Source organism: Mirounga angustirostris, unplaced genomic scaffold, assembly GCF_029215605.1.
Source record: "Mirounga angustirostris isolate CCGP_5_RB_7025 unplaced genomic scaffold, mMirAng1.0.hap1 SCAF_2, whole genome shotgun sequence".
NCBI classification, from domain to species: domain Eukaryota; kingdom Metazoa; phylum Chordata; class Mammalia; order Carnivora; family Phocidae; genus Mirounga; species Mirounga angustirostris.
In genome coordinates this window covers 127,191,608-127,208,688 of record NW_026991710.1, presented here as the reverse complement: position 1 = coordinate 127,208,688, position 17,081 = coordinate 127,191,608, and the positions used below count along the sequence as shown (strand labels likewise).

Sequence of the window (17,081 nt, the reverse complement as noted above, 5' to 3'; positions counted from 1 at the left end):
CAAGCAAATGGCTTTCCTGTTGACACCGGAATATTGGGAAAGGGCAGGAAGAGGCCAAGCCACCTCCTTCCCGGCTCCTATCCCTTTTATTTATTTTATACACGTTTGTTTTGGTCGGGCGGGCGGGTCCAGCGTGGGGCTGTGGGGCGGCCCCAGCGGCGGTAACCCCTCCCCGAGGAGGCGAGGCCTGGCCACAACCCGCCCCATCCCGGCTCCAACTCGGCGGGCGGGGCGGGGGGGGCGGGGTGGGGGGGCGGGGCGGGGCGGGGCGAGGCGAGGCGGGGCGGGGCGGGGCGGGAAGGGGGAAGGGGGAAGAGGGTGGGAGACAGCAAGCTGGGAGACGGAGGCGGCGGGTGCGCCGCAAGGAGGCGGGGAAACCCGCCCGGCCCGAGCCAGGCCGTTCCCCCGCGGGCTGCAGGTGGAGTCCGCAGCCGCCGCCGCCGCCGCCGCCGCCGCCTCCCCCGGGCCCGAGGGCGCGGGCGTGGAGCGCCGGTGCGTGCGGACCCGGCGCCAGGGCCCACGGCTCGCCCGCCGTTCCGGGGCTGCGCCTCCGCGCCTCGTCCATGGCTGAGGGCCGGCGGCGGGAGGACGAGGAGGAAGAGCTGCGCGAGCGCCGCGAGTTCGGGGGCCAGCGCCGCGCCCGGGGCCGTGCGCTGTCGGGCCACTCGGCCGCAGGTGAGGGGCGCGGGGAGCGCGAGGGGGCCCGGGGGAGGGGGGGACCGAGGGCTGGGAGCCCCGGGGCCGCGCAGATCCTGCCCCGGACGGCGGCGGCTCCCTCCCCCGCCCGGCTGGGACCGGCGTCTTTCACTCTGCGCGGGGAGACGCAGGGAGGGTGGCTTTTCCATCCTCATCCTCACTTTCGGGCCGAGGCCCCAGGAAATTCAAACTGGTCTCTACCTGTCGTGGAGCCGAAACGACGGATGTTTCGTACGCACTAAATCCAGGGGCTGCTGGCTTGAACTTGGGGCCCGGGTGATTACTTATCTCCAGATGAGTCAGAGGCCGGTGCACAGTTCTCTGGGTCTGGCAGCTCCGGCGACGACCCCTCCCGATGGGTTTGCCTGCGCGGCCGCTACCAGGTCAAGCCACGTGCTGATCAAGTCTGGTTTCGTGTAGCCTGAACTTCGGACCTTTGATTCTGCCCAACCCCCCACCGCCCGAGCTCACCAGTTATCTATAGCACTTGCTTTAGAGTTATTTTGTGAGCCCCCCCAGTCCAGGATATAGCGTGCCAAAAGGCAGTTCATTTGGACCGAGACTCATTTCTGGATCTGTAGTTACTTTCATGGTCTTGTGTTTTTGGGTACACAAAGGCGGCTCGGATCAATAGTTTGGAACTTAAGTGGAAGAGTAAGTGTAGATCCACACCCCTTCTCTGTTCCTGGGGCAACTTTTCAGTCAAACATAATGGAGAGTAAATTCTTTGGCCTTTGGTTCCAACTGGATTAGCCACGTATCTGCAAACTGGAGGCAAGAACAAACTTAGGGAGATGACAACAGGAGGGAGATAGAGAAGCGAGAAAGATTTAGATGAGAACGAGTCATTAAAGCCTCTTGAGAAAATGGACCATCGTAAACATTCCATCAAGTCATGGAGAAGCTTTTCTATGTGGCCTCCTTAACCTGAGGGAAAGTTGGAGAATTAAGATAACAGGTCTGTGGGGAACCAGTGAGGGATAGAAAATGGGATGAAAGGAAAGAATTTAGTGGAACATAAAGAAATAGTCAATTTGATGCCCTTGATAGGATCTTGGAACCTTAAAAATAATTCTTGATGCCCATTACTAGGGCTTTGCATCACAGTAAGGCATTTGACTTTCTGCATGAACACCAGTCGTTTTGAAAGTAATTGATAGTTTTGTTCAGTATAAGCCAGACTAAAGAAATCATGGGCAGTTGCAGGATATGAATTAATATTTCTTGCAAGAATACAATGAAAAAACTTTACAAAGATGTACCTCCATTGATTTGCTGATTTAAACAGTGTAGGGTGCCTTGGATTCCTATTACCTTCAGCAAACAGCTTCACTTTCTCTTACAATGGACTGTAGTGTGGAGAGTATTGGAGGTCAGATTAGATATGATCCAGATACATGTTCATCATTTAGTTGCAGTATGTATGTTTATTCCAAGGCTGGCAGAAGCTTTTCTAGATTCTATGATAATACTTTGCTGGTTGTGTACGTTTTCCCTCAGAAATTGGTGTTTGCAGCCTAACCATGTAATATGCCCTGTTTCCATTAAGGGGTGAAGGACAGAAATATTATGAAGTGGGCAGAGGGTTAAACTTGCAACAATTGGTCTTCTTTCTTTTGGGATACATTGTTTAATAGTCCACATTTCTTTACAAGCTGTGCTCCTCTTTCCACTCATTAGTCCACGTGTTTTTCAGACACCGTCGCATTCCTTACCAAGCTTGGGCGTTTGTTCATTCTGTTTGTGCTAGATGTTGTTCTCCGTCCAAGTGAGAGTGTGAGCTGACCCAGAAGCTTAGTGTTTCTTCTGCTTATCGTCTGTCTTTCTAATCTTTACCTCTCCGGTTCTTGTTGTTTCCTTCTTCCCCCTCCGTTTTACAATCTAGATTTTCTTTTTCTTTGATCTCACATAACTTGACACCATACATTTGGGGTTTATGGACTGAGGGAGTCTGTGAACTCCTTCTCTTCCTGCTAAATGTAGGTGTGGTTGTGAAGGTGTGTTTATTTATTTTTACAATATACATTCAGAAGGGTGTATAAAGCCTGTAAATTATCAAGCGAAACTCTTGTAACCTGTGTCCAAATCAAGAAATAGAATATTGTCGGGGCGCCTGGGTGGCTCAGTCGTTGAGCGTCTGCCTCCGGCTCGGGTCATTTTCCCGGGGTCCTGGGATCGAGCCCCTCATTGGGCTCCCTGCTCCATGGGAAGCCTGCTTCTCCCTCTCCCACTCCCCCTGCTTGTGTTCCCTCTCTCACTGTCTCTCTGTCAAATAAATAAATAAAATCTTAAAAAAAAAAAAAAAAGAATATTGTCAGTTCCCTAGAAGCAGACTCTGGTCCCTCCTAGTCATGGCCTCTTCTTTCCCCTTGAGGGAACTACTATTTTGTGTGTGTGTGTGTGTGAGTATTAATTTCCTTGCTTTTCTGTACAGTCTTCCCTGTATGCGTATGCATCCCTATACAGTATTATTTAGTTTACCTATTTTAAAACTTCATGGAAGTGGAAACCATCCCGTCTGTATTCTTTAGTGTTATGCTTTTTTCACTCAATATTGCTTGTAAGATTTATCCATACTGTTATATGCAGCTATAGTTTGTTTTCATTGCATAAATATATCACCCTTTTTGGCTATCATTTTTTTAATGATTTGTTGGAGTTCTTACACAGGAATCTGAACTTTTGTTGGTTGCATGTGCTGCAAATATCTTCTTCCACTTGGGCTTATTTTTTAAAATTTTCTTTATGGTTTCTTTTGAAGTGGAAATACTTAATTTCAATGTAGGTGTATTTATGAATCTTTCTTTGGAGTTAGTGACTCTCTTCCCCTTGCTGTGCCCCTTGGTTAAGAATGCTTTCCCTATACCAAGGTCATGAAGATATTCTCCTCATCTCCTGTATTTCCTAAAAGTTTTGTAGCTTTCTTTGGGGAGAGATACCGTAACTTTCATCAGACCCTCAAATGGGTCTGAGACCCTCTTGCTCACCTTCAACATTTTTATATTGTTTCCCCAAAGGGCAGGGAATACACAATTCTGGGACCTCCCCCTAATCACCAGGAAGAGTGGTAGGCATTAACAGGGTTTAATTAATATTAAATAAATTTATTCTTTCCATATATTGATGACTTTATGGTAAACTCTGGAAGGACTGCTGTAACTTCTTCCATGTGTTCTGAGTAAAATAAGTAATATTGTCAGTATGAGGGCACAGAATAAAATTCATGTTCACCATGAATCAGATGTTTCTTATCCCCTGTGAGGTCAGTATTATTTTCTCCATTTTATAATTGTAAAGATTCAGGCTCAGAAATATTTAAGCAACTTGCGGAGGATCCATCAGCTAGTAAATGCTAGAATGGGGACTTGAATCCATGTCTTTTTGACCTGAAAGTCCATGTTTTTCCAAGCTGTCCCACTGGCTGCTAATAAAAGTCAGTTGCTATTAATGCTCCACACGTTTATACCTGTATGTTGCTTGTTATATTTTACAAATACTTTACATTTATTTGGTGCTTTTCTGCTGAGGAAGGGCTTTCATAGCCTCATTTAACTTGATTCTTTCAAATAACCTGAGAGGGAAGAGGGTATGTTTTGTTATTCCCATTTTTTTTTTTTAAGATTTTATTTATTTGGGCGCCTGGGTGGCTCAGCCGGTTAAGCGCCTTCGGCTCAGGTCATGATCCCAGGGTCCTGGGATCGAGTCCCGCATCGGGCTCCCTGCTCTGCGGGGAGCCTGCTTCTCCCTCTCTCACTCCCCCTGCTTGTGTTCCCTCTCTCGCTGTGTCTCTCTCTGTCAAATAAATAAATAAAATCTTAAAAAAAAAAAAAAGATTTTATTTATTTGACAGAGAGAGACACAGTGAGAGAGGGAACAAGCAGGGAGAGGGGGAGAGGGAGAAGCAGGCTACCTGCTGAGCCGGGAGCCCAATGTGGGGCTCGATCCCAGGACCCTGGGACCATGACCTGAGCTGAAGGCAGATGCTTAACGACTGAGCCACCCAGGTGCCCCAGTTATTCCCGTTTTATTTTATTTATTTATTTTTTAAGGTTTTTTATTTATTTGACAGACAGAGCATAAGCAGAGGGAGAGGGAGGGAGAAGCAGGTTCCCTGCTGAGCAAGGAGCCTGATTTGGGACTCCATCCCAGGACCCTGGGATCATGACTCGGGCCGAAGGCAGCTGCTTAACCGACTGAGCCACCCAGGCGTCCCCAGTTATTCCCATTTTAAAGACATACATTGAGGGACACCTGGGTGGCTCAGTTGGGTAAGCGTCTGCCTTCGTCTCAGGTCATGATCTCAGGGTCCTGGGATCAAGCCCCGCGTTGGGCTCCCTGCTCAGTGGAGAGCCTGCTTCTCCCTCTCCTCCCTCCCACCCCATGCTCTCGCTCACTCTATCTCAAATAAATAAATAAAATCTTTTAAAAAAATTAAGACAAGTAAATTGAAACTCAGAAATGTTAGAAGACTTAGTCTAAAATAATACAGGTAATAGGTACAGCTGCACCTCAGTTACCTCTGTAGTGTGTTTCATCAACTATAGTTTTTTTGTGTTGATACATGGGACATACCAGGTCGTATGGCCCAGTTTGTAGTTGTCTAAAAAGTTGAAACAACTTACTGAATTGCTGTATGAGTTGTGGTAATTTGGGGGTGGACTCTTTTGGGTTTTCCACATAAAGTATCATGTCGTCTGCAAAAAGAGACTTGTGTACTTCTTAATCCCCATCCCCTTGTTCACTATTTTTTTGTTGTTGTTCTCTATATCTAAGAGTCTCTTTTTTGTCTCTCTTCTTTGTTCACTTGTTTTTAAATTCCACACATGAGTGAAATCATATGGCATTTGTCTTTCTCTGACTGACTGATTTCACTTAGCATTATAATCTCTAGCTCCATCCATATCATTGCAAATGGCAAGATTTCATTCTTTTTGATGACTGAATAATATTCCATTGTATGTATATATCACATCTTCATTCATCATTGGTGGACAGTTGGGCTCCTTCCATATCTTGGCTATTGTAAATAATGCTGCTATAAACAGTAGGGTGCATGCATTCCTTTGAATTAGTGTTCTAGTATCCTTTGGGTAAATACCCAGTAGTGGAATTACTGAGTCATATGGTAATAATATTTTTAAATTTTTAAGGAACCTCCTTACTGTTTTCCATGGTGGCTGCTCCAGTTTGCATTCCCACCAACAGTGCACGAGGGTTCCTTTTTCTCCACATCCTTACCAACACTTGTTTCTTGTGTTGTTGAGTTTAGACATTCTGACAGGTGTGAGGTGATAATCTCATTGTGATTTAGTTATGCGTTTCCCTGATATTTAGTGATGTTGAGCATCTTTTCATATGTCTGTTGGCCATCTGTAGGTCTTCTTTGGAAATATGTTTATTCATGTCTTCTGCCCATTTTTAATTGGATGATTTTTGTTTTTTGGTGTTGAGTTGTAGGAGTTCTTTATATATTTTGGTTACTACTTTATTGGATAGGTTATTTGCAAGTATCTTTTCCCATTCAGTAGGTTGCCTTTTAGTTTTGTTGATTGTTTCTTTGCTGTGCAGAAGCTTTTTATTTTGATGTAGTCACAGTAGTTTTTTGGGGGTGCTTTTTGTTTGTTTTTTTGTGGGTTTATTTGCTTTTGTTTCCCTTACCCCAGGAGGCATATCTAGAAAATTGATGCTGTGGCCAATGTCAGAGAAATTACTGCCTGTGCTCTCTTCTAGGATTTTTATGGTTTCAGTTCTTATTAGGTCTTTAATCCATTTTGAGTTTATTTTTTGTCTATAGTGTAAGAAAATGGTCCAGTTTCACTTTTTTGCATATAGCTGTCCAGTTTCCCCAGCACTATTTGTTGAAGAGACTCTCTTTTTCCCACTGCATATTCTTGCCTCCTTTATTGTAGATTAATTGACCATTTAATCGTGGGTTTATATCTGAGCTCTCTGTTCTATTTCATTGAACTGTGTCTTTTTTTGTGCCAGTACCATACTGTTTTGATTACTGCAGCTTTGGTAGTATATCTTGAAATCTGGGATTGTGATAGCTCCAGTTTTGTTCTTTATCTAAGCTTGCTTTGGCTATTCGGGCTCTTTTGTGGTTCTATACAAATTTTAGGATCATTTGTTCTAGTTCTGTGAAAAATGCTCTTGGTATTTTGATAAGCATCACATTAAATCTGTAGATTGCTTTGGGTAATATGGACTTTTTTTTTTTTTTTTTTTTTAAGATTTATTTACTTGAGAGAGAGAGAGAGTGTGAGAGCCTGTAATCACGAGGGGCCATGCAGAGGGAGAGAGAGAATCCCAAGCAGACTGGAGCCTGCTGCAGGGCTGGATCACAACCCTGAGATCATGACCTGAACCAAAATCAAGAGTTGGACACTTAACTGACTGAGCCACACAGATGCCCCTCATATGGACATTTTAACAATATTTGTTCTTCCAGTCCATGAGAATGGAATATCTTTTCATTTGTTTGTGTCATCTTCAATTTCTTTCACCAGTGTTTTATAGTTCTCAGAGGACAAGTCTTTTACCTCTTTCATTAAATTTTTACCTAGATACTTTATTATTTTTGGAGTAATTGTAAATTGAATTGTTTTCTTAATTTCTCTTTCTGCTACTTCATTATTAGTGTATAGAAATACAACAGATTCCTGTATATTGATTTTATATCCTGCGACCTTACTGAATTCATTTATCAGTTCTAGTAGTTTTTTGGTGGAGTCTTTAGGGTTTTCTATATATAGTATCATGTCATGTGCAAATAGTGAAAGTTTTATTTCTTCCTTACCAATTTGGATGCCTTTTATTTCTTTTTGTTGTCTGACTGCTGTGGCTAGGACTTCCAGTATTAGGTTGAATAAAAGTGGTGAGAGTGGACATCCTTGCCTTGTTCCTATTCTTAGGGGAAAAGCTCTTGTTTTTTTCCCCAGTATGTTATCTGTGGGTTTTTCATATATGGCCTTTATTATGTTGAGGTATGTTCCCTCTAAACCTACTTTGATGAGGGCTTTTATCATGAATGGGTATTGTACTTTGTCAAATGCTTTTTCTGCATTAGTTGAAATGATTATATGGTTTTTATCCTTTCTCTTGTGGATGTGATGTATCATTTTGATTGATTTGTGAATATTGAACCATCCTTGCATCCTGGGAATAAATCCATTTGGTCATAGTGAATGATATTTTTTAATGTATTGTGGATTTGGTTTGCTAGTATTTTGCTGAGGATTTTTGCATCTAGGTTCATCAGAGATATTGGCCTATAGTTGTTTTTTTTTTTTTTGTAGTAGTCTTTTTTTTTTTTAAAGATTTTATTTATTTATTTATTCATGAGAGAGAGAGAGAGAGAGGCAGAGGGAGAAGCAGGCTCCCAAGGAGCAAGGAGCCCGATGCGGGACTCGATCCCAGGACCCTGAGATCATGACCTGAGCCGAAGGCAGACGCTCAACCATCTGAGCCACCCAGGCGCCCTTGTAGTAGTCTTGATCTGATTTTGGTATCAGGGTAATGCTGGCCTCATAGAATGAATTTGGAGGCTTTCCTTCCTCTTCTTTTTTTTTTTTTAAAGATTTTATTTATTTATTTATTTGACAGAGAGAGAGACACAGCGAGAGAGGGAACACAAGCAGGGGGAGTGGGAGAGGGAGAAGCAGGCTTCCTGCAGAGCAGGGAGCCCGATGTGGGGCTCGATCCCAGGACCCTGGGATCATGACCTGAGCCGAAGGCAGACACTTGACGACTGAGCCACCCAGGCGCCCTTTCCTTCCTCTTCTTCTTTTTTCTTTTTTGGAACCATTTGAGAAGAATAGGTATTAATTCCTCTTTGAATGTTTGGTAGAATTCGCCTGTGAAGCCATCTGGTCCTGGACTTTTGTTTGTCGGGAGTTTTTTGATTACTGATTCAGTTTCATTGCTGGTAATCTGTTCAAATCTTCTATTTCTTTCTCCTTCAGTTTGGGAGGTTATATGTTTCTAGGAATTTATCCATGTCTTCTAGGCTTTAATGAAGATAAATAAGAATATAAAGTAGATGAAGATAAATAAGAATATAAAGTAGTCCATGATGACTGTCAAGGGGACTTTAGCAAGAGAACCAAACTGTTGTGGTTCATTTTTTCTCACTAACTGTGTGACCTTGAACAAGTTACCTAAACTCTCTGGGCTTCCATTCCTTATTTGTAAAATGGGAATATTAATAAAGCCTATTGCATAGAATTTGAGGATTAAATGAGTTAGTATAGCTAATACCTTTAAAACATGGATAGGCACATAGTGAATATCTATAAAGTTATTAGTGTTTATTTATGTATACTTTTGTTGTTGTTGAAATAGCTGACACTTAGCTGAATCCACATTTTTCTTCATTTGGGAGAAGTTATGGGGTTTCAGTTGGTGGAGAAGAAAGAGGTAAACCTGCATCTTCAGCATTTCATAATCTAATGTAGTTGCTTTGCTTTGGAGTTCATGCATCTTTTAGAAATACATCAATTTTACAAGACGCTCCCCCCCTCCAAAGACTGAGTGGAGTTCTTCATTTGGCATTCCTTGTCCCATACAGAATTTTAACATGTCTTATAGTGACCTTTACCTTTTATTCATCATTACAAATGAAAAGCTCATTCTTGCTTTTCATGTAGTTCAAAGTTAACCAGGGTGCATCTCTTCATTCTTCTTCTTTTTGTTAAATTTTGACACTATTCATTGGTGCTTCTAACTTCATTGGCACATTATGTTCTGAGGGCAGTATACTCAGTTTTCCCTTAGATCATTTCAGCTTTGAATTCGGTGGTACTTTGAAATTAATCCTCTGAACACTTGGGTTTTAATCAAGTCTCTCTCAGTTAGCTTTAGCCTCTAGCAATTTACAGCATCTCTCTGGGCCTTGGTTTTTGCTTTATTAATTGAAAGGATGAGGCTTCCAACTTTACACTTGATGATTCTAGGAGATGAGAAGAAAAATAACTTCTGACTTAGTTTGTAGAAGTTTGCCAAAGTGTGAGGTAAGATCTTGGGCAGGTTTCTCTGGGCTCCTTCTGAAGTGCTGTATTGATGAAGGAGAAGCCAAAAGTGCAAAGCTCAAGAGACATTGCCTCACCTGGAGAGAGCAGTTACATTAGCTTAAGTTGTCTTGCAGCCTCAAGACAGGAGCTCCATTGATAAAGTGATGATCCACTTCAGCAATGGAATGAGATGTGTTCTAGGGAATTTATAGTAAGGAGGGTGAGGGTAGGCATGATGGGAATGTTATCAATTATGTACAAGATGAAAATATGTGTTTAGTAGCTTCAGAGCATAGAGAGGGGTTAAGGTTGGGGAGGAAGTGGATCTAGCCTGACACAAGGCAGGAAGCCTTCTTCTTTACAGGGAGGTAGAAATCAGTTCCTGTCTCTCATTAACTGTAGGCCTCATCTTTAGGAGCTCTAAGCTTGCCTTTGGGGTGGGAATGCGTGTATGGGGGGGCGTTGGGGGGTATAGGCTGTAGACCATCTTATCTTTTTTTTTAAAGATTTATTTATTTATTTGAGAGAGAGACACGCGTGAGCGAGAGAAAGTTGGGGGAAGCGCAGAGGGAGAGGGAGAGAATCTCAAACAGACTCCACACTGAGCATGGAGCCCCATGCAGGGCTTCATCCCACAACCCTGAGATCATGACCTGAGCTGAAATCAAGAGTCTCAACTGACTGAGCCACCCAGGCGCCTCCCCCAACACCCTTAAATAAGCTTTGTTTTTAATTTTTTTAATTTTTAAATTTTAAAAAAGATTTATTTGTCAGAGAGAGAGAGAGAGAGGGAGGGGAGTGAGCACAAGCAGGGGGAGCAGCAGGCAGAGGGAGAAGCAGACCCCTGCCCCCTCCTACCCCCCATCCCCCGCCGAGCAGGGAGCCCTATGTGGGGCTCAATCCTAGGACCCTGGGATCATGACCTGAGCCAAAGGCAGACACTTAACTGACTGAGCCACCCAGGTGTCCCTAAACTTTGTTTTTTAGACTAATAGAAAAATTGTGACGATAGTACATAGAGTTCCCATATACTCACATCCAGTTTCCCCTATTATTTACATCTTAACCAAGGTTGGTATATTATTAACTAAAATCCATAATTTATTCAGATTTTCTTAGCATTTACCTAATTCTTTCTTGTTTTGCAGGATCCCATCTAAAATACCATATTACATGTAGTTGTATCTCCTTAGGCTTCCCTTGGCTCTGATAGTTTCAAGGATTTTCCTTGTTTTTGATGGACTTGACAGTGTTGAGGGTTTATTGGTCAGATATTTTGTAGGATGTCACTCTTGGTATTTGTCTGATATGTTTTCTCATGTTTAGAGTGGAGCTGTGGGTGTTTGGGAGACATGAATGCTTGCCACATTTTTATTGTATATTAAGTGTACATAATATTAGCATCATTTATTGCTGTTGATGTTGACCTTGATCATTTAGCTGAGTTAGTATTTGTCAGGTTTCTCAACTTCAGGGTTACTCTACCCACCCCAAGCCTCTTTCCATCCTGTAGGAAGTGAAGGAAATCACTATGCACAGCCCACACATAAGGAGGAAGGAGTTATGCTCTAACTTCTTGAGGGCAGAGTATCTACATCATTTTTTTTGGAATCCCTCTGCATGGGAGATATCATTCTTTTTGTACTGTCTCCTTCATTTCTTGAGGCTCTCTAAACATACACATTGGGGTTGTCTTTAGACCCTGCCTTTGGAGGGGGGAATATAAGCTCAATTCCTGAACCCTAATTCTGCCTAGAGTATCCGATGTGTGCTGATGTCAGGCACATAATTTCATTTCATAATTAGAAAGGAAAGGCACAACATACATATGTCTGATTGAGGTGTCCTGTGATTAAAACTCATTCATACTAGAGTATCAGCAGGTACAAAGGAGTAATAGGAGTTGTGTTTTAATTTTGGATATGGAGAGGAAGTTAGAGTAGGAGAGGAATTTGGAAAAATGCTGGACTAGACTAATTAGATAATAATGAGTTAATATTTATCACGCAGTGGGTACCAGGTAGTATTGTAGTTGTTTTATATTTAGTCCTTGTGCCAATCCTATGACGTAGGTGTGACTATTTCCTTTTTACAGATGAGGAACATGAAGCCTAGAAGGGGTAAATAATCTATTCAAGGTCACACAGCTAGGAGGAAGTGACAGAGACTCGTAGTTAACTACCCAGTATTCATCCCCTTCTTCCTTATTGGTGGAACCCTATATTGCCAAATGTGGCAATGTGCCCACCTACTTCTAACCAGTTTACTAATGAGATGCAAGTAAGAGTTGAGTGGGGCTTCTAGGAAAGTGCTTTAAAGAGGGGACTCGGGGATGCCTGGGTGGCTTGCTCGATGAAGTGTCTGCCTTTAGCTCAGGTCATGATCCCGGGGTCCTGGTATCGAACCCTGTGTCTGGCTCCCTGCCTAGTAGGGGGTTTGCTTCTCCTCTCCCTCTTCTCCTCCCCCCACTCGTGCTCTCTCTCAAATAAATAAATAAAATCTTTAAAAAAAAAAAAAAAAAGAGGGGACTCAGCTGCACAGCATATCCTTTTGCCCTTCCTTCCCTCTCCTACCTGGAATAAGGAGGTGTAGCTCCCAGCAGCCATCCTGGCCATGAGGTCACCTTGAGGATGGAAGCCATGCACTGAGAATGGTGGAGCAGAAAAATGGATGGAATCTCACTTAGTTCCTAGTGATAACAGAGTTATCATATGAGGTTTTGATTGCCTGCCTCCTTTATTTTTGAGAAAACATAAACTATCTGGTTAAAGCCACTGTTAGGGGCACCTGGGTGGCTCAGTCAGTTAGGTGGGGTCTTGATCCTTTAGCTTGGGTTGTGGTCCCGGGGTCCTGGGATCGAGCCCCGCATTGGGCTCCTTGCTCAGCGGGGAGCCTGCTTCTCTCTGCCTGCTGCTCCCCCCTGCTTGTGCTTTCTCTCTTTCTCTGACAAATGAATAAATAAAATCTTAAAAATAAAGATAAATAAAATAAAAATAAATGAATAAAGCCACTGTTATCTTAGGCCTGTACAATTAGCAGCGGAATACAGTTCCTGATACAAATTCTAATTTGATCTTATAATCTCTCCTTACCACCATGCTTAATGCATTTTGGAAACATGAGGTTACCTTAGGATACCTAGATTCTTGTTGCTGGTTTGTTTTTTGTTTTGTTTTTTTTAAGATTTTATTTATTTATTTGACAGAGAGAGACACAGTGAGAGAGGGAACACAGGCAGTGGGAGTGGGAGAGGGAGAGAAGCAGGCTTCCCACTGAGCAGGGAGCCTGACTCAGGCTCGACCCCAGGACCCTGGGATCCTGACCTGAGCCGAAGGCAGATGCTTAACAACTGAGCCACCCAGGCGCCCCAGTTTTGTTCTTTATTATAATATGGGCACTGAAAAATCACTTAGAGTAACCCCTCTCCCTTTGCATCTTTTGAAAGGGAATTATTCATTCTCAAACTACTTTATAAGTTTATTCTAGGAAAGGTGCTTGTGAACCTCCAAGTTCTCTTGTGTGTTGTATAGTTCTTGAAGAGGGTCAGGGTCCTCCCAGGGCAAGTTGAAGGGTACTGAAAAGGAAACCTGTAGGATCTGAAAACAGTTTTCTGATGTTGTCATTTTGCTTATTGCCAGGTTAGAGTATTTCTCAGGGAATAAATAAATGGAAGCTGTGACGGGAGGTAATTTTGTCCCTCCTGTTCTGCATATGAGCAGGTTAACAATTGCATTGCTGATGAGCCCTACAATGCGTGCCAGGCTTATTGCTTAGGATTCAGAGTTCATTTGTGTTCGAGATGGCTGCCTTCATTGTACTGAGCATTGTTTCCTGAAGATACATTAATCAAGGAATCACTATACTGGAAGATAACTAAATGCTTTTTCTCTGAGAGCTGGCCAAGAACAAGGGGCGCAGAAGACAAGGTTTGCATATAACGTGGAGAATTAGTTTTTCTAGCAATAAAAATGGTCATTTCCAAATAGTCCTTTGAAGCTAGTACAGAGATGTTCACAAAAAAAACTGGAAGGCCCCAGCATGGGACCATTCATGCAAATGATCCCTTCTTGTCACTACAGCCCTTATTTCTCCACAGGGACACCCCCTCAGCACACACTAGCTCAGTGGAGGTAACTGGAGCTCTGGGATTATAAAGTACAGTTGTGTGACTCAGTTGAGATGTTAACTCTTGCCAGTGGAGGGTGTGGTTTGGAAGTAGAATTCATTTGGAGTAAGATTGTCATTTGAAGATTACTATTAATTAGATAATGTGAAATGCCTAATATCAGAAACATTTTACCTCTTAAACTGTTCTATTCCTATTTCTTCTTAGAACATTTCTTGCCGTATTAAACTTTGTAACATGGCGTGTGGTATTTTTCACAGTTCTGTAGCAATGGGTGCTCTAAACAGTGCTTCTCAAACTTTAATATGCCTACAAATCACCTGGAGATCTTATAAAAATGTGATTCCTAATTTAATAGGTTTGGGGTGGGGCCTGAGATTCTGCATTTCTAACAAGCTCCAGGTGATGCTGCTGCTTCTGGTCCCTGGACCACATTTTGTGTAACAATGCCTGCACCTAGTGCTTCCACTCAGTGCCAAGGTTCTCAACACTGGCTAGGCATCAGACTCAGGTGCAGCTTTAAAAAGAGACTCTGCTCCTGATCCCATTTTCAGATTTCCTGATTTAGAACTTCTGGAATAGTTGCTGGGGAGCTAGACTTTTGAACTTCCTCCGTGTGGGGTGAGATTCACTGGTTTAGTGTCCTGTTTAAAAATGTGATGTTGAGTGGTTTCAGTGTGATTTCTTGTAATTTGAACCGTTTATGTTTTTCCATCATAAGTAATTCATATTGTGATGTGATGTGATTGTGATGACTTGTAGTCAAACAGAATCCACCATGCATTTTATTTTATTTTTTATTAAAGTTTTTTTTTTTTTTAAAGATTTTATTTATTTATTTGAGAGAGAATGAGAGAGAGAGAGCATGAGGGGGGGAGGGTCAGAGGGAGAAGCAGACTCCCCGCCGAGCAGGGAGCCCGACATGGGACTCGATCCCGGGACTCCAGGATCATGACCTGAGCCGAAGGCAGTCGCTTAACCGACTGAGCCACCCAGGCACCCACCATGCATTTTATACAGGGATTTTATTTAATCCCTCTATTATCTTGTAGCATAACGAGGCTGCACTTAATGTTGTAAGGCACTATCATTGAAGTAACTAGAAAGCAATGTATGTGATAGTTATGTATTTTCACAGTGTAAAAAATAGAGGCCTGTTTGGTTAACCTGAGCTGATGGAGGCTTATTACAAGGATACACAGGTAAGTTGGAAGAAACAGGAAATGGCCTCAGAAATCATTCGGAAATAAGAGTTGCCCTGGGAAACTGATAGCAAATAGCGACTCCAGAGAACATTTCTTTGTAAGTTGGGATAACCGTTACTTGTATGTCAGTGATACCACCATTTTTGGTGACTTATTTTACTTCTGTCTGCTTCCGTGGCTTCTGAAGTTACTGGAGAATTGGCTTTCTCTTTCTTACAGTCAGCCTCTTCAAGAAAGAGGCTCTAAGTAGGTTGTCTAGCTACTGTCCTATACCCTTTTGGGCAGGGTTCTCAGGCCAGTTTACCTCAGAGGCTCAGGACAAACTATAGATAGCTACCTTTTTGGACCCATCTCAGATCCCTTCTCCTGGGGGAGTGTGGTAGGGGACAATTGAGAATCACCTGCAGCTGCTTCTATTAGATAGGACTTTGGATCTCGGGGATGTTATGAGGTTTATTAGAATGCGAGGATAAAACTGGCAGACTCCATGCATGACCTGAACACTGTGACTTCCAGTAATGGGTTCCATGAGGGGACAGACTTATTTATTTATTTATTTATTTATTTATTTTTATTTTTTTATTTTTTTAAAGATTTTATTTATTTATTCATGAGAGACAGAGAGAAAGAGAGAGGCAGAGGCAGAGGGAGAAGCAGGGTCCCTGCGGAGCAAGGAGCCCGATGCAGGACTCGATCCCAGGACGCTGAGATCATGACCTGAGCCGAAGGCAGACGCCCAACCGACTGAGCCACCCAGGCATCCCTATTTATTTATTTATTTTTAAAGATTTTATTTATTTGAGAGAGAGAGAATGAGAGACAGAGAGCGTGAGAGGGAGGAGGGTCAGGGGGAGAAGCAGACTCCCTGCCGAGCAGAGAGCCCGATGCGGGACTCGATCCCAGGACTCCAGGATCACGACCTGAGCTGAAGGCAGTCACTTAACCGACTGAGCCACCCAGGCGCCCCTTTTTTTTCATTTTTATAGCCTCATAACTCAAACAGTGACTGGCACTTACGGTCACTACATATCTGCCAAATAGAATAGAATTGAACTTTTAAGAAATGATTTAATGTTACCTTATTTTTGTTTTATTTTGACCCAAATCCTTATGTACACCGTGACGGAAAGGAAATTCCTACTTTGTTCATGGATTACCCTGTTGAGAAGAAAGGATATGCTCTGACACCAAGAAACTTCACAGTTTTCCTATTTCCTTTTTAGTCTTAAGAGCTTTAGATGTTTGGGGCACCTGGGTGGCTCAGTTAAGCATCTGCCTTCAGCTCCGGTCATGATCCCAGGGTACTGGGATCAAGCCCTGGCATTGGGCTTCCTGCTCAGAGCCTGCTTCTCCCTCTGCATCTGCGCCCCCCCAACCCCCCCCCCCCCCGCTCTCTCTCGCTCTCTCAAATAAATAAAATCTTCAGGAAAAAAAACAAGGTTTAGATGTTTGCCACTTGGTGTCATCAGTACAGCTGGTGCTGGGCTTTGGTCTGAAAGGGCAGCAAATGGATGTCAGGTCCCGAGCTGGGAGTCCTTCTCACGGCCTCCCTTCGGGGTCTTCTTGGCCTCGGGGTTGGTAAAGCAGCTCCGCGGGGCCTTGACCTCGCGGGCACCTCAGCCCGCTGGCAGCGCAGCGCGGCCACCGCAGACGGTTGTGGGCTCTCGCGGCGAGCGGCTCCTCCCCGCCCGGGGCGCCACCATCTTGGGTCCCCATTGAACCCGCTTTCAAAGTCCAAACGTAGATTTCGGATACCTGGCCACGGAAAGGAGGCTCATTTTCAGGTAAGGAGAGCGACGCTGGGAAGGTAAGAGGCCCCGTTTTTGCAGCCGGTGCTGCTGCTTAAAGGCCCCAGGCCCCTGAGGAAGGCATGACGAGCTGGGCAAGTGGTAGGGCGTCGTGTGGGGCGTCAAAGCAGGCAGCAAGTTCAACGCTGCGGACTTCTCCTGACTTGGGGAAAGGAGGTTGCCCTTTGACAGCCGCTCCGGAAGGGGGGCAGCGATACTGAACATTTGGTACTAAGTCTTAATCATAGCATTTGCT

General features: G+C 43.6%; 1 protein-coding gene across 7 annotated transcripts in view; it reads left to right on the top strand.

The window, feature by feature from the left end:
- The first annotated feature begins 266 nt into the window (after positions 1-266).
- SH3D19 (SH3 domain containing 19) overlaps positions 267-17,081 on the top strand; it is a 176,035-nt gene continuing 159,220 nt past the window's right edge. For 5 of the 7 annotated variants that reach the window (XM_045880307.3, XM_064585160.1, XM_045880308.3 and 2 more), the window contains exon 1: positions 267-675. In XM_045880307.3, the coding sequence (XP_045736263.2) occupies positions 564-675 (112 nt within the window). In that variant the 5' untranslated portion in view covers positions 267-563. The remainder of the gene's footprint in view (positions 676-17,081) is intronic. The other 2 variants (XM_064585155.1, XM_045880304.3) reach the window with 2 other exon arrangements.